The sequence below is a fragment of the Haemaphysalis longicornis genome, unplaced genomic scaffold (genome assembly GCF_048455015.1).
Source record: "Haemaphysalis longicornis isolate Haplotype H1 unplaced genomic scaffold, Haemaphysalis longicornis Haplotype H1 scaffold_7, whole genome shotgun sequence".
NCBI lineage: Eukaryota > Metazoa > Arthropoda > Arachnida > Ixodida > Ixodidae > Haemaphysalis > Haemaphysalis longicornis.
In genome coordinates, this window is record NW_027526422.1 from 9,202,763 (window position 1) to 9,223,864 (window position 21,102).

Consider the following 21,102-nt stretch of genomic DNA (forward strand, 5'->3'; position numbering starts at 1 on the left):
TCGCATTGCGATCGAGCAAGGGAAAGGGAACAGTGGGAGATTCTCTGGCCTTTGCATCCCTTTCAGCAACTATGGCGAAACAAGGCTTGCAGTTGTTTCGCTAGGGAAGGGATGGCGCCATGTCTTGTGAAGGGGTTAGTTGAGAGCAGCTGGAATGTCACTACCGGCCCTCATGCAGGCACTGAGACGCTGACGCGGTGTTTCCAAAGTTGGGGGCGCAAGTCAATCATTGATGATAATATAGTGATGAGCCTGATGATGAATTTTAAGGCCACTTTTTGCTCCTTTCTCATTTTCCTGATATTCTGCTTGTATGCACGCCATTGTTTTGCCTTTTATTTTTGCATTTTGTGGTTTCAGAAAACAGAGCTTTTTCTTTAGGCGTCTCAATAGCTTTTTTTTTCACAGAGGTCACACCTGGCTTTTTTTATAGAGGTCAGACTTGGCTTTCCAAATTGAATCTTTAAATCAGACATCATTTATTCTACGCAACAGCTTTTTATCCACTTCATACACCCTACATAACGTAATCATTACAAAAGCAATCGTAACCTCTGCATGACACTCGAAATGCACTTGCAAGCGCTTTCACGTGTGATAGAATCAACATGGGGAATAAAATCACGAGAAGGAAATCATTTACTCCCCTTTACAGATGATAGTAATGTGCGAGTAAGAAGTTATAAGAAAACAAAAAATACAAATGGGACATTAAATAACCATTAGCCTTGGCAAAGTGATTCAGTGGAGTCGAGATCAAGGGGGCGGTGCCCCTTCTTTTTCACAACAGGAGAGGGGGGAAAGCTGGAGCCCCTATAAGAACCCGTGAAACAATTCAAAAGAAAGCCACTTTGCAAAACCCCCTCCTCATTCATACCTCCCTGCACCTTCATTCCACAACAGATTTGTCAAAAAGAGATTATCCCCACACGGTTGCAATGAATGTTCAGGTGCCACTAAAATGATCGTATTTCAATGTGTCACGATAGTACATCCCTTAATAACGCTATACACAGTTCTCATCGGCGTCACGACAGCCGCTATACCAGTCGCTATGCTATGCCTGGCTACAGCAGCAACGGTAGCCTTATCCGCACTAACCGCACAGGGAAAGCTGCACTGCAGTACCAACAATGGCGCCAACGTCACATGAAAGCTGCCTACTAAAAAATATGCATTTCAGATACCCAGTTCCTTCCCAAAAGATGCCATCACAAAGCACAACAGCCACTGCTCGTAGCAGCTAAACGCATCAGAGGAACCCGGAGAGCCACGGTGACAGCAGGTGTTTCCAACAAGGCTCCCAGGACTGGCCACATTACAACACCGTTAGTACAAGTACTCGAGACATGAGAAAGCTGCAGCTGTGCCACCCAAACGCATAGCCTACGGCCGTACCACACCCAAAGAGACAACTGAGTGCCGTATCTTCACGCCGCAGAAGTCTCACGTTTGCAGAGATAAGGCGTCAGTTGGCCGGGCTCTCGTATCTGCTTTTTGTTTTCTTCTCTTTTCAGGCATGCACTAATACTGCTAATGCTGTGACAGGCAGGCAGTACTAGGGGCCTCACGACAAGTGGTCGCCACCTGACAGGCACTGCAATGTTCACGGGGTTCTGACTGCATGGTTGCTTTTGCTCTAGGGGCAGCAAAAGTACAAAGCCACTGCTGTTTGGTACTTATGACAAAGACCAATATGGTGCAGTGTTAGCAAGCTGAGTTTTAGGAAGAAAGATATTCCTATGCATCCGTCTTAACAAAGGAAGTCACACCACAGTTGAAAAGAAAATGAGACTGACACGCACATTGTGTCTCATATCTACAGCCACTGTCTCATATTTACAGCCACTCATACAGACTCGGGGACACTTTATGTAGAAGGTTCTGCTATTTCTGCTCAAGTTGACCAACAAAAAAAAACTTATTATTCTGAAACTACCGGTTTTGGGCTTCCTAGCAAATTGGAGCCTGGCAATAAATAAATAAATAAATAAATAATCTTGTCCACGTAATGTAAATCATGAATTATACTTGTGGTTGGAGGTACGACCTCCTATAAGTTTTTTCGCAAATACACCACAGTTCAGCTCATGATACTGCTCCTTTGGGGCCAAAGTGGCCGGCTTAGCGGACACCCTGAGCAAAGAAAAGTTCCTGCAGCTCACTGGGCATAACCCATTTGCCAAGACAGCATCCCTAACACAGCAGGCTGCAGCTGCAACTTTAATGTGCACGCAAAGAAATGTGACTGAACGATAGCTGTTGCAGCGGCCATAAATGAGAAAATAATCGGTCATTCATGCAGACAGAACTACAACTAACCAAAGCCGCTTGAACTTTTTATACAGCGCATGGTCCTGGTATATCACACTTGAAGGCCCTCCTGCAACTTTAGGGTTCTGTCACAGAAAGGTGCCAAGGCCCTCCTGCAACTTTAGGGTTCTGTCACAGAAAGGTGCCCACATTTTTCCATACAAAGCAACCTCTATCCCCAGCTTCAAGCAAGAAGTCACTCGTGTGCATGCCAGCACGGTCCTCGCCTTAAGTTTCAAGGCCACGCCTAGAGTAAATAACCCAATTCAAAACACAATCTTACTTCTGACTGAAAGATTTTATGTCAGAAAGCTGGCGGAAACACCTTTTCATACTGTTATAAAGTGATTCAGCCCCACTCAAACGTTGCTTGCGATGAACTCTTTACAGCCTGGAAACTTTTGGCGCGGCTTACAAAATTTTGATAGACTGAACAATGAGACGCCATCACCATCATCATGACCTAGTCCTCACGAAAGACAGTGGTGGATGAGAGGTAAAGTGTAATGACTTGTGTAGACAGAAGACTGCTTATGATGAGTGGAGAAATGATGACCTTTCTTCTTTCCATGAGGGAAAAAGATGCGTTATGCAGGATGATAAGGAGTAGAATTGCAACAGATCTCCTCTTGAAAAACAATCACTCTTCATTTTAGCAAGGAGTACGAGAAGGGGGAAAAGCGTGTGAGCATGTCTGTTCGGTTGCATGTAAATACATGCACTACCTATCATCATCTCCTATGAGAATCCTTAACCTGGTCACAGAACGTTCCCTAGGACATCAAATAAAACATGTTCGCATCAAAATTGAGCTACGAAGGTTTTAATTGTAATGCCACTGCCCACCATCCCAAAATGATGAAAAACAAAACTTCTAAACGCATTTCATTATTAGGCCTCAAAATCACAAGTTATAGCCTTTGCATTAAGTTCTCCAATCTCTCAGCTTTTCAAAAAAAAAAAAAAAAAAAAGACCTCACTGCATCTTTTTGTTAGCAGTAATAATGACATTAAACTTTAAACACTCTGACATTCTCATAAATCTTGGTACCGTTGTTGTAACTCAGTTGTGCAGTCATTACTAGGCAGCAGATGCACTTGAATCAATAAATTAAAGGCCATTTAAAAAACTCAATTAGTGTACATGATCATTGCAATAAACATGGCGAGCCACAGTACGCATGTAAATATGAACATTCAATGGCAGAATGTTCTAGGAATGTAAAGTCACCAAGACAAGAAAAGTCATGCAATGACAGCTCTTCACTCTTCTGGTCCTTTGCAGTGCATGGAGACATTTAAGAATTTAATAGAGAGCTCTGCAATAAGGGCAACAGATGTCACAGGACCACATGACAGTGCGTCATTGCTGCTAGCATCGCAGTGGAAGGTGTTGCAAGATGCACGTCTAAACACCAGGACGGCGGAGCATTACCAAAAATGGCGAAGGCGGAAGCTATCCGAACCCTGGAGGGTGCAAGCAAAAGAACAGCATAAAAAAAAAAGGCCAAGAAGAGAATAAATGTGACACAGCCACAACGTGAACAGGTGCAACTCAAGGCCTTAAAGCAGCCACGTGCCTACTTCCACCCCTCCTCTCCCCAAGTAGACCATGTGACATTAAAAAGGAGTAAGCTGTAAGGCCACACGTGGCTGTCACATGCACATCCAGCCACCGACCATGCGCGCACTGTGAAATAGCAACACTGAAGCACTTGTGTACAGATGAAAGCGGGAGGCGGAGGATCTAAAACAAAAAGCCAATAGTACTGGAGAAAGGTGAATGTCGACACCCGCTTCTAAACAGCCCACTGGTTGACTCTGCATGACACTAGCACCAGCATTCCCTATGGTGGTTCACCCAGATAAATGCGCAAACGTCTGCAAATGCCATTGTCTTTGGAACCTTCATATTGGAAGGCACACTTATCATCGCTCTAGCCATCATCTCTCAGCCCAAGTAACTTCCAAGGATGCTTGAAACCCAGTTCCAAGGGCTAATTGTAAAAACTACAGCATTCCATTTACATTGTTATCTTGTGTGTTCCTTATAAAATGTTTTTATTTTTCCCTCGATGGTCGTACTTCCAGTGATTTAGCCAGAAAGTATGTTAAATTTGTGTCCTGCCTTGATAGTAATTTGGGAGTTCCTTTTTGTCCAACCGTTCATTTATAAAGATTGTTTTCTTGTCGATTTGACTGAACGCTCCAACCGACTCTCTAGGAGTCTCTACGCTGCTATTGGTAAAAGCTGGGCATTGAAAACTGACCTCTCCCTCAGACACACCTCGAAAAGTGACATCCGAGTTTCACCCAGAGAGTGCTGGGGGCTGGCAAAAAGAGTGCAACGGAAAAGTGAACACCAATTTTCTGAGAATGAAGAAAAGGTGTGACGAGTGACCAGCAGTGAAACAAACAGGGCCATCCAGAAGTGGAACCCCTACACCATGACACCAGGTGAAACGAAAAGGGTAAGAAAGCATGCAGCAGGAAGGATGGCAACTAGATTAGTCAACAAGTGCAATGATGAATGCAACAGGAAGTGTTCCATTTAAACAACAAGTTTCTATTGAGGTTTACACAAGCAGGCTTTCCCCCAAAGCAGCACTGTTGTGTGGACAAAAAAAACCAAGAGCCCAAGCCTTGGAGTGAAGCCAGAAGTGTGGGCATGCAAGTGTGTTTACTTGGAGATTGTTTTTTGCATTATGCATAAGCATAGGCAGCTCAAATTGTGAAAAATTTGCGTCGCAAATGTGCGAAGCCCAGCGAAGTGTGCGCTGGTCGGGGGAGAACAGAACGATGGCATGGCAGAGAAGAAAGGGACACGTGATGTCAGCATATGCCTCACACGCACTGCATAAAAGTGGATCAGCAATCTGTCTGGTGAGTGATCATGGAGCTGATCCCAGCGGCCATCGCATCTGTGTGCGTATGCCATGTAGGCACAGGTCTGCAACAGATTGTTCCTTAATCTTACTCTTTATTACATTAAAATATCAAGAGTCAACTTCTTCGAACTCTGAACTCTGTACATCATCCATTCTTCACTGCGCTCCGCATTCGCTCCATTTCACCCTGCCCTGTGCTCCTGAGTTAACTTGGTTACGCCGACGCCGTGTAACCCAAAAATGGGCCCTAAGAGCAGCGCTCTGAAACACAGTCTGCAGCAATGGAGCATCCTACTTTACACACACGCTCTCTCCCCTTCTGTTGAAGCTCTGTAAGTATGAATGTGTGGTGGCCATGTCGGTCTTGTGACAATCACACAGTGAATGCTGACGTTTTGCGGACATGCTCATATGAACTGGTGACACAGGGAAGTTTACATTGATAAGCTATTAAGCTATGTTAGTCGCACAATCCAAGTTAGCATTACTTAAGATGGGCCACATGATCACCGGCGAACATAAGGAGAAACATTTCAAGATATAATTGGCTTATAATGGTAAAAAAAAATGTCCCTTTTAATACAATCCTCTCGAGGGGGAGGGGGATATTTAGAGCTTTGAGCAGCATTCGGTTGATTTGAAGTTTTGAAGAACTGAAGAGTAAAAAAAATGGCTCCAATCTACGCTGTGAAGGGGGTTGGAAAGCAAAGCGCGAAATGACACCCACAACAATTGCCCAAGCGACGTCACTTGAATTCACACACGTGGCTCTACAAAGAGCGAAACCAGAGATTCTGCCAGCCGTTACCTGGAATTTGTGGGGGCGTGTACGGAATGCAGCAGCGTTGGCCACAACCAGGCTAGAGCTACTCTAGCCCAGCCGCGCGTTGGCACAAAGAAAACGGAGAGGAGCTTCTTTCAAAGGTTGAGGCAGCGGAACCTAGCCATCCTGGTGTGTTAACTCGGGGCTACCCACTGCCTAACACAAGCGCACACACTGAAACAATTCGGCATGTGAGCTTAGGCTCGAATCCTGCCAGTGCCTGTGTTATTTTTTTGCGATTGTAAATTCGGGATTAAAACTAGTTAGTTTAGCAAGTTTGAGAATTTTGAGAAAGCTGAGAGAACTTTTATAATCACTATTTATCTGAGCCAGTTGCTCCCTTTGCCTTTTGTAAGACCTGTTAAAACACAACTGAATTGGTAACCACCAATTTAGAAAACGGAGTCCCATTTGTGGCAAGCAGTGCGCAAAAGTAGCGTTTTTCTATCGGCCAGATGTCTTTATGTGGCCTCCACATTATGTTTTCCCGCCCTCCAAACCAATCCTTAGCGTATCTTTACCGAACGACCACTTAATTTCGTCAGGCCCGGGTTACCCAGGAGGTGCTGTCAAACAAGTTAATCAAGCCGTGTGAAGGAAGCACGCAATGGATGCGAAGCTGCGCCAAAACAGGCCCGAAACAACCGTTGCTAAAGCAGACGACAAAGCCGACGGAATGGTCCCGCCGACGTGACCCCCGATGCGAGCAGCTCTAGCGTCACAAAATAAGCTACGCTTAAGAGTAGCGCCACTTTGTGCACCCGGAAGTGTCTGGGGGCCATTTTGTTTCTGGCTTGCAGTGTTGCCATCTCTCCTAACGAAACTGCCTCCGGTTGTGACGGGCAGAGTGAGACCGGCCGCTCTAGCGTCCGCGCAGCAGAGAGAGAGAAAGGAGGGCCGCCCAAAAACAAAATGGCTGCGCCCACATGTAAACAAATATCAAGTGGTGCCAACGGACCAATGAAAATCCTGGCAGCACATAACAATGAGAGAAAAGAGTGCCGATACTCTAAAAGCCTTTATTTAGTGACGCTAAGCAGCTCCAATGCACAGGGAACGCTGGGTAAATTCACCGCACCATCTACAGTGAGCTCCACGAGTGAAAAGCGCCCTACCCTTCCTCAGCCACGTTGGGAGTTTCTTGTTGCGCATGCCACGAAGACTGTTGGCTGGTAGAGGTAGAAAGCTTTGCTTTTAAATTGCTTTGCTGCACAGCACACAAACTGCTCTGGGTTCACCGCGTGGCAAGCCGCCTTATGAAGGCCATTCCACGCAACACTGCAATTGTGCAGTAGATTCCATAAAACATACGAAACGAGGGGAGTAAGGTAATTATGGTGAATATATATATATTTTTTGCTCAAGTGTAAACGATATCAACATAAATGAACAGGGCAGATTTTAGTGAAGTCTAACCAGTAGCTCAAAATCAGTTCAAAGGAACTGGTACAGAATTCCTTTTTGCTTATCATGCAAATAAACGGAGGTACAAGACCTGAGGATCGTCCCATAAGTCAGTGGCGAATTTCAGCAGTGGCTGAGGTTATTACTGAATGAAAATATTAATGGTTGCTTGATATTGATGAATTTCATTACTGAATTTCTTTATTAATTGTAGTATACAGTTATTGACCTAAGACATTTGATTGGCCAATGCATCAAGCCTCGGACAATGCAAAGCAGGGCATACCAAACTGTGTCATACATTTACGGCACTTTTCTACGGACACCAGCACTGTCACATATCTTTTGTTCTTCAGATGCAAATTTAAGCATCTCGGTGACACTCTCCCCATAACAGATTCCCTTGCACAGCATTCACCCTCCTCTAACAACTAGGATCACTGGGACAAGTACGCTTAAAAGGGCCATGAAGACAAAGTGCAAGTTCGGTTCATTCAAAAGATTGACCTGTTAGAATAACACTGACACCACTTTTAAGTTCAGTCAAATAGTCTGTATAATGAGGAAAACAGAGAATACCCATGCGACCCACCAGCGACTTTTCCGCACTGTACCTATGACGTATTACGGGCAGTTTGTTGCGAGTGGCTGAGGCCGACAAAATACAACACAAGTAAAACAGAGATTATAGGCTTGCAGAACGAGCTGTTGGAACTTAAATGTAGTGCACGTTCTTTTTATAGCAGCAAGAGCGTAGGGCTAAGCAATGGAATAAATGAGCGAACACAGAAACATAGAAGCCGTAATGCATACGGCTCGCACTATATGCCAGTCAAAGCTGCACAGCCGTTGAGCGAGTTGGACTTGTCTGACAACACTGGTCAACTGGCATAAGCGACACTGCCACATACATGACCCTTCCAGTTGAGTCATACGTAATATTTCACAACACAATTACAATTAACCATAACGATAAGCCAGGTACAAGGACAGAAAAAAAACTGTGTGCGAACAGTGGTCCTTCAACGGTATCGTCACACCACCTATGAAGGCAGACGGGAACCAGGCTAACAAAAAATGTCTTTTCTGGGGGTGGCAGCCTTAGTGAACACAGGTACCAACTTTTGTTTTATAAACCTGCCTCGGATACGACACTGCCAACATCACAAAACACACGATGTGGCAGACAAATTGAAATTTTAGCTTAAATGGTTAAATTTCTCAGTGAAAAAAGCATCGTTTCCTGCTGGACAAGAGCTGGAGGTTCTACAAAACACCAAATCTTTCGAATGAAACAAACTTGCATTTCGTCTTCATGGCCCCTTTAAGGCTAAGAGCAAAGTCGCCCCCTGGATGTGCATGTCAGAAAAAATTGTTGAAAAAATGGCAGCATTTCCACTCCATGGATGATGGTGAGGGTGCCGAATACGAGGACTCGAAATGGTATCCAAGTTGCGCCCCAAGTGACATCCGATTTGCGCCCCGACTGTCATTCGGTTTGAGCCGTGAGTTGCACCTTGATTATTCCCTATATGAAACTGCAACTCATGGCTAAAATCGAATTTCGCTTGATTTTCGCTTGATGGTGGTGTGCGCACGAATGGACACGGACAGACACTGGGAGGTCCTAAGGTACTCCGCACCGTTAGAAGCGAGGGAGTAAGCCATTTGACTCTCAGGTACTAACTCACGGTCGTAGCCCAATCATTCCACTTCCGGTCACCGCAGCGTGCGGACGCGGAATCATGAGCTCCGTCGGAGCGGCGTTTGCGGCCCAGTCTCGCCGCGGAAACAGGAATGCTGAAGATGCCCAGGATTACTCTGTTGTTCTGCCTCCCCTGCCAACCGGGTCTGTTGTTTTTAACACCATTTTTCTGCATGGAGACGTAAGGGCTCGACCGTACCGAGTTGAAGACTTTCGAGACGCGTTAGCGCAAGACGCTGTGCTCGCCGACATTGCTGCCCTCGGCACTTACCAGATGAATCATATCTGGGCAGTCACCTTTACGAGCGAAGAAGGGAAGAAGAAAGTGCTCGCGAAGAAAGAAATCACCGTCAAGGGCCACAGGTGCCTGGTAATTGACCCGTGCCAGCAAGACGTCCGCGTCAAGCTTCACTGGGTCCTGCACAATGTTCCCGACGATCAGATAAAGGAAGCGTTCGCGCCGTACGGAACTGTGGTTGAAGTGACGAAAGAAAAGTGGCGTGCGACAGGGTGTGCGAATTTCAGCACCATGACACGCATTGTTGTTCTCCGGCTGAAAGGGGGAGTTGCAAGGGACGATTTGCCGCACCAGCTGCGTATCGGAACCGAGCTCGCTCTCGTCGCCGTGCCGGGAAGACCACCGCTGTGCCTACGGTGTCATCAGACGGGGCACATTCGGAGGGAGTGTCGCGTTCCCAAGTGCAATGTCTGCCGGCGTTTCGGACATGATGGCGCCAATTGCGTGAAAACGTATGCGGCGGCCACCGGACCCGGAGCAACAGAAGAGCGTTGGAAGCACATAATGGACGAAGCGGAGGCGGAGGAGGTTGTCAAGGGCCTGGATGAGGAACATACACCGATTCCGGCGGACACGGACACACCAGCAGAAGAAAGGGACATTGACGAAGGTAGTGCTATTGAGGGGACGACGGGCACGGAAGAAACAGCGGCAGCTCAGGCGCCGGAGGTGCAGCCGCAAGATACCCCGCTGCCAAGTATTGACGACGGCTACCCAAGCGACGCCTCCATGGACGCCGAGGACGCCACCACTCGTGGGAAGGATGGTGCATTCAATGAGCTCGCGGCCAAGCGGCCACGTGAGGACAGTGCTGCGGACGCTGACGCGAAGAACCTGGTGGGTAGTGCCTCGACTGGGCCCACAGCGAGGAAAAAGCGTCCTGAACCGAAGACGAACATTCAAGTCGGAGAGAGGAGGCCGCCAAAGCCCCCCTCGTGACGAGATTTATGTGTGCCCAAGAACGCGGGGCGAACGCCTCATGCCGCACTGACCTACGCTAGCGGACGCACACTCGCGCGTTTGTCATATGTCTGAAGTGAGCGGCATGCGGTCTAGTTTTTCCAAATGGCTGTACGCTTAGAAGCTGCAATTAACGTTGCCACGGTTAATGTGCGAGGCCTGGCAGCGAGACGGAAGCAATGCCAGCTTGGTAGGCTGTTCGCGGACCGAGAACTGGATATAATTGCGGTGCAAGAAACTAAAGTGGAAAGCCAGGAAATGACAGACCGCATGTTGCAACCTTTTAGAGCAAATTTTAATGTGTGTGTCTCGCACGCCGTGGGAAAATCGGCTGGGTGTGCCCTTTTTATCAGGCGATCAATAGGGATTGTTGAACAGACCGTTGTAGCTGATTCGAGTGGCCGCTATGTGTATTGCGACTTTTCATTTTGCGATATTGAATGGAGAGTTATATGTATTTATGCACCGAACAGACAGGGTGAGCGGGAGACTTTTTTCCAAACTATTAGTAAGCACCTTGAGTGCGAAAGGGCTGTTATCTTGCTTGGAGATTTAAACTGTGTGTGCATGGCAGAGGACAGAGCAGCCCACGATCGGGTTAGAGATAAAAGCGCCGAATGCTTAATGGACATAACTTCAAAATATTGTTTGGATGACGTAGCTCTCTGTACGACTAGAGATCCAATCTGGTTTACACATTTTCAAGGTGCCAGTCACGCGAGGCTGGATAGAGTGTACATATCAAGTGAACTTGTGCCACTGTGTGACAGTTATAAGGTCGAGGCCTTGTCCTACAGCGATCATTGCCTTGTGGCTTTCTGTCTGGGAAACAAACAGAAAGCCACGAAATGGAATTGGAAGTTGTGGAAATTAAATAGCCGGGTACTTAAAGATGAACCTTTTACAGCTAGGGTAAGTGAACTGTTTACTAATATGCACAGTGATACACAGACGAGCTGGGGAGTCAAGTGGGACCTTTTTAAAGAACAAGTTAAAATAGGTGCTGTCGAAAGAAGCACAATTATCAATAAACAGAAAAGAGAGAAGGAACAAGAACTTCGCCACCAGTTAAGGACTCTATTGTTAGAAGAAAGCGCAAACGCCGGCGAGTTTAAGCAAGAAATAAGAGACACAAAAAATAAACTAGAAGTCATCGATATTGAGCGTTATAGGGGAGCTATCGTGCGAGCACGAGCAGATAAGATGTGGTTCGGTGAAATGCCTACAAAGCGTGCGTTGTCTGATGAAAAACGTTACGCGCAGAAAAACGAAATCAGGGAAATACGGTACAAAAATGGTGTTACGGCCCAAAGAAAAACGATTGAGCGGGCGTTCGTCGAGTATTACACTGAGCTGTTAGACAGGCACATTCCAATGAACGATGGCTTTGCTGATGAATTTTTATCGCTTATGCCCAAATTAGAACCAGAGCTTTGTGAAATAATGGAAGCACCAATTAGTGTGTAGGAATTAGAAAATGCAATAGATGATCTGAACACCTGTAAGTCACCCGGGCCAGACGGGTTAAGCGCGGAATTTTACAAGGCTTTCAAAAGGGAAGTAGCTGTATCTTTATATGAAGTATTGTTAGAGGCTTACAAACTACATGTTCTCCCGCAGTCTTTTAAGGAGACACACATCATCTTGATACCGAAGTGTGAAGATGCAGTAAAACTGCTGTCCGTAAAGGCGTATAGGCCAATTAGTCTAGCCAACGTTGACTACAAAATTTACATGAAAGTCTTAGCTAGACGGTTGCAAAACGTAATTCAGTTTTTGGTAGGACCGCATCAAACTTGCGGTATCAAGCGTCGCACGATAAGTACTAATGTGCACGTCGCCAGAAGTGTGTTAGAGTGCTGTGATGCCTTCTCAGGTCGTGTGGCGATGGTGCAACTCGACCTTGAGAAGGCTTTTGACCGGGTGTCCCATGACATACTCTTCAGAATCTTAGAATACACGAATGTTGGGTCTGTTATCTTGAATGGTATAAAGATGGCGTATGCCGGATGCAAGGCGAGCATAATCGTTAACAAAAATTTAAGTGAAAGTATAAATGTTGGTTGTTCGGTCAGGCAAGGTTGTCCGTTATCGCCTCTTCTTTTTGCGCTGTATCTCGAGCCTTTCTGTTTAAAAATAATCAAGCATGAACGAATACGGGGGTTTGCATTACAGAACACTGAAGTAAAACTGCTCGCATACGCAGATGATATAGCGGTTTTCTGTCGCGATCAAAAGAGCATAAGCGAAGCAGTTAAGGTGGTTAAGTCCTTTTGTGAAAAATCTGGGGCTGCAATTAACTGGGATAAATGTTCAGGATTGTGGCACGGGAACTGGTGCTCAACCCCCGCCGTTTTTGAATGTATACAATGGACCACGGCACCAACAAAATATCTAGGGGTGCCTCTGGATCATTATAGGGACAGCCGAGACTACTGGACTAACGAAACCGAAAAGTTGAGAGACAAAACCAGAAACTGGCAAGGGCGCAATTTTTCTATGTTTGCCCGTGCCACTATCTGCAACCTTTTTTTGTTAGCCAAAGTTTGGTACGTGCTGCAAGTGTTGTGTATGTCACGTGCTAATGTCCAAAAAATCCACAGAGTATTTGCGGTCTTTATTTGGTCTTCCAGCTGGGAAAGAACCAGTCGCTCTAACATTTTTCGCCCAGTCAAAAAGGGGGGTCTTGGTCTTTGTCATTTATTTTTACGACAAGTTGTCGCAAGGTTTTGTTTTGTGCGGGATCAAAAAGACGCCTTCTTGCGCACTGTAATTCAAGTGCGGTTGAAAAATGTGCTGCCTGACTTTGTTGTGTCTTCAAGTGATATTGTGTGCAGGGGGGTGAAAGGATATTTGCGTGAAGTGGCTCTGTCTGTTCAATTTTTGAAGGTACGATTTTCTTTCGACTACCTGTGTAGTGTTTCCAGGAAGCGCCTGTACAAAGATTTAGTTGATGTTTGTTTACCTGTGCCACTGTATAGGACGTTATACGGTGAGGGCACAGGGCTTGATGTTTTAAGGAGGGTTAAAAGTATGCCTGTGAAGCCTGCAATGAAGTCGTTTTTCTTTAAACTACACAGTGAAACCCTTCCTGTAGATACTTGGTTAGCAGAAAGAGGTATTTTTGTGCCGTGGACAACCGACTGCAGACTGTGCAAAAAGCCGGAAACTATTAATCACGTCTTCATCGACTGTTGGGACCCAGTGTTCCACTGGGACGTCCTCCAACGTACGTTAAAGAAAGATTTGCCCATAACGCCGCGTGGAATTCGGTTCTTACCTGTAAAAAATGAGGGCGGTGTGCCGTACGATTTGATCATGCTCCTCAGCCTTCATAGTATATGGAAGACGAGAATGGCGGTGAGGAATGCGGATATAAATGCCCGGCCTGTCAGGGAAAATTTCATTGAAAGCGTACAGTATATACGGGAAGTGTTTCGTGCTGAGGATGATCCCCCTGAGTGGTTGCCTGTGCTTGACGATTTAGTGTGTCTTAGAATGTTTTAAAGCCAAGTAGTCAGCCAAGTAGGGTTGACAGATCATTACATGACATGATGTGTGATGTGCTGTACAAATGTCAAAGCAGGCAATAAATAAATAAAAAACGGTCGTAGCCCAATGGGTAAGACGACTGACACTAACTCTGTCTGGTCCACCAGACACAGGCTCGAATCCTGCCGGTGCCTGTGCGATTTTTTGCGATTGTAAATGCTATGCGCACGGACGCGGACGGACATTGTGCGGTCCTAAGGTACTCTGCACCTAATAAGAGTACCACACTCGCCAGTGCATCTAATGGCTAACATTTATTAGTCGTTGAACTACTCATCCTCACTAGTTGTGCTATTGCCTGCTGCAGTCGCTAGCAGAACCCCAAATTTCACATTTGACTGCATCACAGCATTGCCTGGACTAGCTGCCATGACGCGCATCACTGGCAGGTCCCAATCCAACAGTTTTGTGACGTATTTCTCAAGCTTGGCTTCCACCACGAAAAAGCATCTTAACCTAACCCCCAGCAACATCCTTGTTTACCGTCCCTCCCTTATCAGCCAACCCGCAATGCCGAACTTGAGCCTGACAACATGCAGTTGTTGGTTCCCTCGGCTTAAAGGACAGTTGCCTTGAAAGTTGCCATAAATGAGCGGGTGCGATATCAGACCCACAACAGTCGTGATGTAGCAAGGAACAGACAACAGGAAGAGAAAACAAGGCCAGCAGTTCATTGCTTCTCAAACACTTGAGAATCTCTTCCCCGCTGTTCCAAGTGTTGACAACACTGACCATTAAAAACTATTGTTCGTGAGCCAGGTGGTACTGACTCGGCAATAACGGCCCTTCCACCAATTATAGGAACACATGTATGCGCCATTCTGGTGGCTTGTTGCTGTGCAATGAGGTGATGCTCGTGTGCAAGGCAGAATTTTAAAAATAAACCCAAAAATCATTGCAAACAAGCACGCAGAGTAGCCTGATGCTACTAGTAGAACTGTGCAGCAAACATGCAATTGTAACCACACCAGAGCGTTCTGGATATCTCGTTCATTTGCACATCAAGTTCAAACAAACAAAGCTTATCTGAACTCGCAGCATTTCTGAAAGTCAACACTTCCAGTTGTTCGGATAATGATTGCCAGTCTGCCCTCTCTCCCAAAGTTCGATTCAAAAAAAAAGAAAAGCAGGTTGACTGACAATTCTGCAAATATGCAAATAAGGTAGCTAAAGCCATGCTGGGACACACCAACATAGTCCCACGACACGCAACCTGCCTCGTGCACGTGCAACACCTCTCTTGCATGTTTACTGACTTCTAAATTAAGGGGGGAGGTGGGGATCGGAGCAAATATTTTTATTTTTTGACATAGAGTAATGAAATTTGGTAGGCACATTGGAAAATACTCCAAATGGTGAATTTTGAAATTTAAGAATGATACCTTCAGTAGTTTTTGTGTTACAGAGGTGTACATGTTGTCCGCTCGTGGAAAGCCTAGCAAGGTATTGACATATGGTAGGAAGTTCAGAATACTTTTAAATTGTAGTCAAAAGAACACTACAGGGTATGACATTCTTCGAATTTTTTTTACACCCTTCATTTTTTTTACAGAAAACATTATTTTCACCTGTAACCAGTAGTATACAGATGACTTGGCCGTAAATGTCACTTAAAAAAATATCTAGGCCCTAAAATGAAAATCCGAGAATGTCATACCCTGCAGAACTCTTCAAGGATTGAAATAAAACAAACAGTGTCAAAATCCGCCCAGTGGTTGCCATGCTATCCTTTCCACGAGCAACGAAGAACTCGTAAAACGCACTTTTGAGAAAACCGCTCTTGAAGTTTACGAAGACTTCACGATTTTTCAAACTGCACCAGCAGCATAGTCCTTGCTGTCCTTGCTTGGGGACAACCTCAAAGACCTTTGCCCTTCGATTTGGTGCATCTGGGAGGCCTTCCTGGCCAATTGAAGATTTTCATGTGCAGGCCTTCAGATGGCAGAAGCACCAGTTTTACACCTAGTGTACCACAAAGTTTGCTATGGGCTACTAGGGTACCTAAACTTTACTTGATGTATGCCTAATGGATAACTGTCTCCAAAATGAAGAGTAAGGCATGGTTTCATTTTATATTAGTAATATTCCAGCAGACTTTCAGCAGATTTCTGGGTTTCATAACATTGCCAAAGCTACAGCTTAGTACATGAGGCTGTTCGGTGTAAAAAAGTTATATCTGGGCATCACAAGCATAAGATGAGCTATTTGAAAGCAGAGTACAGTTTTTTTACACAATTACAACATTGATTATTATTAGCATACCATGCTCTTCACCTTCAGCAGAATGAATCATTGCAAGATAGACAACAGAATTGCAAACATTGCAAAAATAGAAAACCCAATAAAAATATCGAATTGTGAATGCTGCACCCTTACGGCGTCTTTTCTAATTTACTTAACACTGAAAATATTATTTTGTAATCCCAGACTTCGTTGTACGAACTAGTTTAGAGCCACGGCAAAAGTTTCTCAAATAAGCTAGGTGACAGTTCATTGCACCCCCCCCCCCTCGCCCTACAATCCCCTACGCGCGTGTTCCCCGCGATCGTAATTTAGGTAACCTTGATATGGTTGGTCACTTCGCTTTTCCCATTAAATTTCACTTCCCGTACATCAATTATTATTACTCGCGTGCAATAGCAACCGATCCCGCAATCGGCCGCTGCCCAAACACGTCGCGCCAATGCAGCGCGCGCCGCAACTTCTGGCGAGTCGGTCATTCCATTCCCGAAGCTCGCGAGCACGCTGTGTAACAGCAATAACTCAGCGTTTTATAACATCGCAATGCTCACAATGCGTCCAAAAGTTCGCTTCACGAACCGCAATTGTAGGCGCACGCACCGCGCTTCCCACTCAAGGACAGACCACGGCGACGTCGCGGGCACGTTTTCGATGCGTCTTTCGAGCCGCGCACTTCCCTATCTGGCGCATGATCTCAACATTATCGCCGCGATAACAGTAATGTCACTGTTAAGTACCGCAACAGATAAAACGAGTAAACTGCTACCGAGTCGACCGGGAAACCTTGAAAACATCGGGAGCGCAGTGCGCGTAAAATGCGCAGCAGCCCGGCGGCCATGTTTTTGCTGGCTGGCGGCGCCCAATCAGGGGAGCCGTGTCTAAAAACGCGGCCGGACAGCCAATCGCGTGTTACCATCTATCGGTTGCTTCGTTTCACTATCTTTCTCTTTCTGCCGTTTGTGCGTTTGTGAGCGAGCGATGACAAAAGGAGCGACGGGAAAACGAAAGTTAAAGAGTCGGCCGATCTAACGCGACCAAGATGGCGGCGCCCGGTAGCGTCGTTCCGGAGATACAGCGCTGCGAAAATTGCCGTGTTTTCGTCATTTTGAGGAAATATTTTGCCACCTCAGCCGATATAAATATTTTTCTTTGGCACTTCGCGATCGTTTGCGGCGGGGAAACTTTGTGAACGCATAGAATATAAAACGTGCAATCCGAAAATGTGAGTTCCGAAAAAACGATTTTTTGGCCACTTTTCGAAATCTGATCCCCGCGTCCCCCCTTAAGCAATGCTGCTGACTGTTCTGGCGTCAACGATGAGAAAAGTGACAATGATGTTGGTTTCTACTAGGCCTTTTTGCTAATTTCTTGTTAACAAAGGCGATATCAGTGGTATGCACAGGACTTTGTTCAAGACAAGACCGGAAAAAAAAAAATGTCATAAAGACGGGAAGAACATGATAAAAAGAAAGCGAGAAAAATATGTACCAATTTAAAATTTAAAACAATAAAAACTTCAGGATTTTATGTGCATGCTCTTTATTTATTTATTTTAATTTATTATAATACTTTCAGTACCCCCCATGGCATTACAGAGAGGAGTTGGCCACTATGAATGGTGGTTGCTGGGCACTTTAATGTCGTTGGCGGTAGCAGTGGGTCGGATATTCCAGTCTCATGCTGTCTCGGGCAAAAATAAATTAATACATAAACTGGGAACTGAGACGGCTAACACGTAAGAAAAAGTAACTTAGTGAAAAAAAAAACATCAGTTTTGATGTTTAGGGTACTATAGTTTTTCAATGTTCAATCTGCAATTTTTCAGTTTTACTGAATGTAGTTTTTCAGCCTGCGCTGCGAGGAAAATAGGGGCAAAAAACGGATTAGCCTGCTATTTGTTGACAGGTTTTCTTTTTTTTTTCAGTACTAATCAGCTCTTTGCAGCTGCTTCCACTGGCCAAGGAAGAAGTGCCATGGAAACACTTCATTTCCTAATGTGATGTTTCTCACTTGAAAATGAAATTTTATTGAATAAATTGCGTTATTAAAGTAAATGCTTGTCAAAGTTCGGTGGTTACTTCATAGATTCCATGCCAATACATCCGCTATTCGTTTGCTACAAAGAGCGATGCCCGCAGGACCTGAATTTTGAAATGGACACTGGCATGTATTGAAAAACGTGGTGGTTTGACAAAATGGCATAAAACAGCAATTTTCCTGCGAGTAGACAGTGTTAGACAGTTAAGATTACCTAGCTCTCATTGATGATGCAGTGGCTCTGTGAGAACAGTTAAAATGATAAAACTCTCGAGAGGAACAGTACTGAATCGATTTGTGCGAGGAAGATAGCGATGAAAAACACCCACCCCAGATAAAAGATGTGCGTTCAAGTTTAGTCCTAACCAGCATTTTGCACAGCAATAATTTCAGAGGAACAGCAGTCAACAAAAAGTGTACAATAGTGCCGTACAGTAGCACTGGGTGCCATCACTTATTCACTATTATCTGCAGATGTCAAGAGGTGCGCCACACGTCATCTGTATATATAGGAGCAGACATCAATCCTTCAATAAAGAGTTTGGGTTCATGTGGATCCGTGATAGTGTGTCCACTAAACCACCTGCTCTAACCAACAACAAAAGGTTACGACAAAAGTAACCCGCCTCACGGGTGGCATTGCTAGCTACATAGCCTACGTGTGTTTGGCATGAAAGGTTCCCTCTGATGTGACCGCTAAAGTATTTGTATGTGTTGACAGGCGTGCGTACTGTGGCTGATAACATAGAAACAAAGATTAGGAATGTTTTTATGGAGGGAGATTATCAGTAGCCTGCCTCTACTAATGTGAAGTTGCATATACCAGTTGTAACACCATACAAATATTACCAAGGTCACGTCCAAGTCACAGATTGTCATTACGATTAGTACCTTCATTGTAGATAATGCAGTCGTCCAACAAAAGCCTCACTGATAAACAAACATGATTAGAAAGGTTGCCAACATGTATATTAAAAAAAAAGTAACGTACCCGTCATTTTATTAATTTTTGTTCTCCATCTTCAGGGCCTTTGCAAAACGGCTGATCGGTATGGTGGGAACAGACATGAAAACCACATAAGCTTGACACATTGCTTGCAACACAAAAAATAATTATCTCTCGTCATTATTTTACGATAGGCAGAGGTAACGGTCTTGTCCATTTCCCTAACTGAGAATTTGGGAAGAAGCCGACGCCCTCTGAAAACTTCGGAAGAGGCTTCTCGACCTCATCTCCACCCCTCAATTGCTTTCTCCTGTACGACCAGTGATGGGTGGCTGTGTCGGTGGAATGCCAGCCTCGCCAAAGACAATACAGACAATTCTGATAGTTAGAACTCCGCTTCTTGTAACATGCATTCTTTGTTGACCATGTAGTATTAATCTTTGCTGCGAATATGCAAAATACTCTTTGCCAAACACAAAAAAAACTCACATGGCCCGTCCCGCCTCATCCTTTGCAACAGGAAAGTCAAGAAGGTGCCCTTGCTGCTGCAGTATCTCGCGGAGCTCATCCACTTTTGCCGCAATCTCTTTTGGCTCGTATCTGCAATTCAAGGGCACAAACGTGAAGTGATAGTCGATGAAAGAAAAAAAAATTTCCTGAATAAATCAGTTAAAATGAAGGCCATGGATCGCAAGCACAATATATTTATGCCGTGACACACAGCCACTCAACCCTGGAACAGTAAAACATTTATGTGATACGGTGACCTGCATATCCCCAACTCCGCAGCGCTTTTAATTCCGCAAAGCTACCAACGCGTTTTCATAATCATGACTTTGGGCAAGCATGTAAAAACCACGCCTTAGGTACAGTGCACTAGAAAACAGGGGTGTGCTTTGTGGCAAGCCAACCAATGGTCCTTCTTGTGATAAAAATTTTTACACTGCTCAGGAGCTTCCTGGTCAACCGGTGAACTCCTGTTGTAGCCAGCACCGCCTACACTTTTTTTTTTTGACCACCAAGTTTTAGACCCCAGGGTTATTTTTAGTGCTTTATAACACTTTTATTCCCCGAAATTAAGAAATGAGGCTCATAACAGCAATAAATACAAACGGATTGCAATGGAGGAAACTTATGAAGCCGACTAATGAGCAGCGGCCACTAGGGGCCCTACTTACCATAGGAGTTCCTCATCAGAGATCTTCATCACAAAATAAACCCTGCCCCCCCCACCCCACCCCGTTCCCCCTACATGGCCCCAAACGACGTTCCTCTCTTTTCTAGTGCACTATACTCCTTGACCATAGGTGTCGGCAGGGGTGGTGCAAAAGGCGCACTTGCTCCCCCCCCCCCCAACCACCTCAGTAGTGTTGCCCCTCTCCCTCTCTCCCATCAATACGATGCCCCCCTCAAGACAAAATCCTGCCGCCGCCCGTGCCCAGGACAGAGACCAAGGGGGAATGAGAGCGACCTTACCCCTGTTCCTCCATGGTCTCCTGCAGTTCGAGGCACTTGATCTCGAGCTGACGTTTGCGCTCATGGTTGAGGATCTCCGGATTGGCCTTGCGGATCAGCAGCGCATCCAGGCGCTGAATGTCCTCCTCCGTCTTGTAGTTGACCTTCTCGCGCGAGCGCTGCACCGCAGACAAGTTGCGCTGCACATAGCCGTTGGTGCCACTGCCGCGGGCAGTCTGCAAGCCAATGCCGTTGTACATGGTCGCTTCCTACGTCTGGTACCTGCAAACATATTGTTCAAAGAGTGGGGTCAATCACTCACACCAGCTGTGTGGTAGGTAGAATAGCCACTACAACCCTCCCAGCTCTGAAATGGCAAAGGTACTAAAGGAAGAACTACAAACAGCAAAAAGAGCAAAAATAAAAAGGCTTCACTTACTCAAAAAAAATTATAGCCCTGAAAAAAAAAATTTAAAAAAC

The 21,102-nt window shown here is 45.5% G+C and overlaps 2 protein-coding genes across 3 annotated transcripts in view; one reads left to right on the plus strand and one right to left on the minus strand.

Annotated features, from left to right (window-relative positions):
• Nucleotides 1-21,102, minus strand: part of LOC144144445 (uncharacterized) — a 92,303-nt gene that overhangs the window by 67,691 nt on the left and 3,510 nt on the right. For both annotated transcript variants that reach the window (XM_077675895.1, XM_077675884.1), the window contains exons 2-3: nucleotides 20,644-20,904; nucleotides 19,657-19,767 (exon numbers count right to left, since the gene is read on the minus strand). In XM_077675895.1, the coding sequence (XP_077532021.1) occupies nucleotides 19,657-19,767; nucleotides 20,644-20,882 (350 nt within the window). In that variant the 5' untranslated portion in view covers nucleotides 20,883-20,904. The remainder of the gene's footprint in view (nucleotides 1-19,656; nucleotides 19,768-20,643; nucleotides 20,905-21,102) is intronic.
• On the plus strand, nucleotides 8,860-10,397 carry LOC144144447 (uncharacterized). The gene has a single exon (XM_077675898.1). It carries the CDS (start codon nucleotides 9,174-9,176, stop codon nucleotides 10,368-10,370), a length of 1,197 nt encoding a protein of 398 aa, XP_077532024.1. The 5' UTR covers nucleotides 8,860-9,173; the 3' UTR covers nucleotides 10,371-10,397.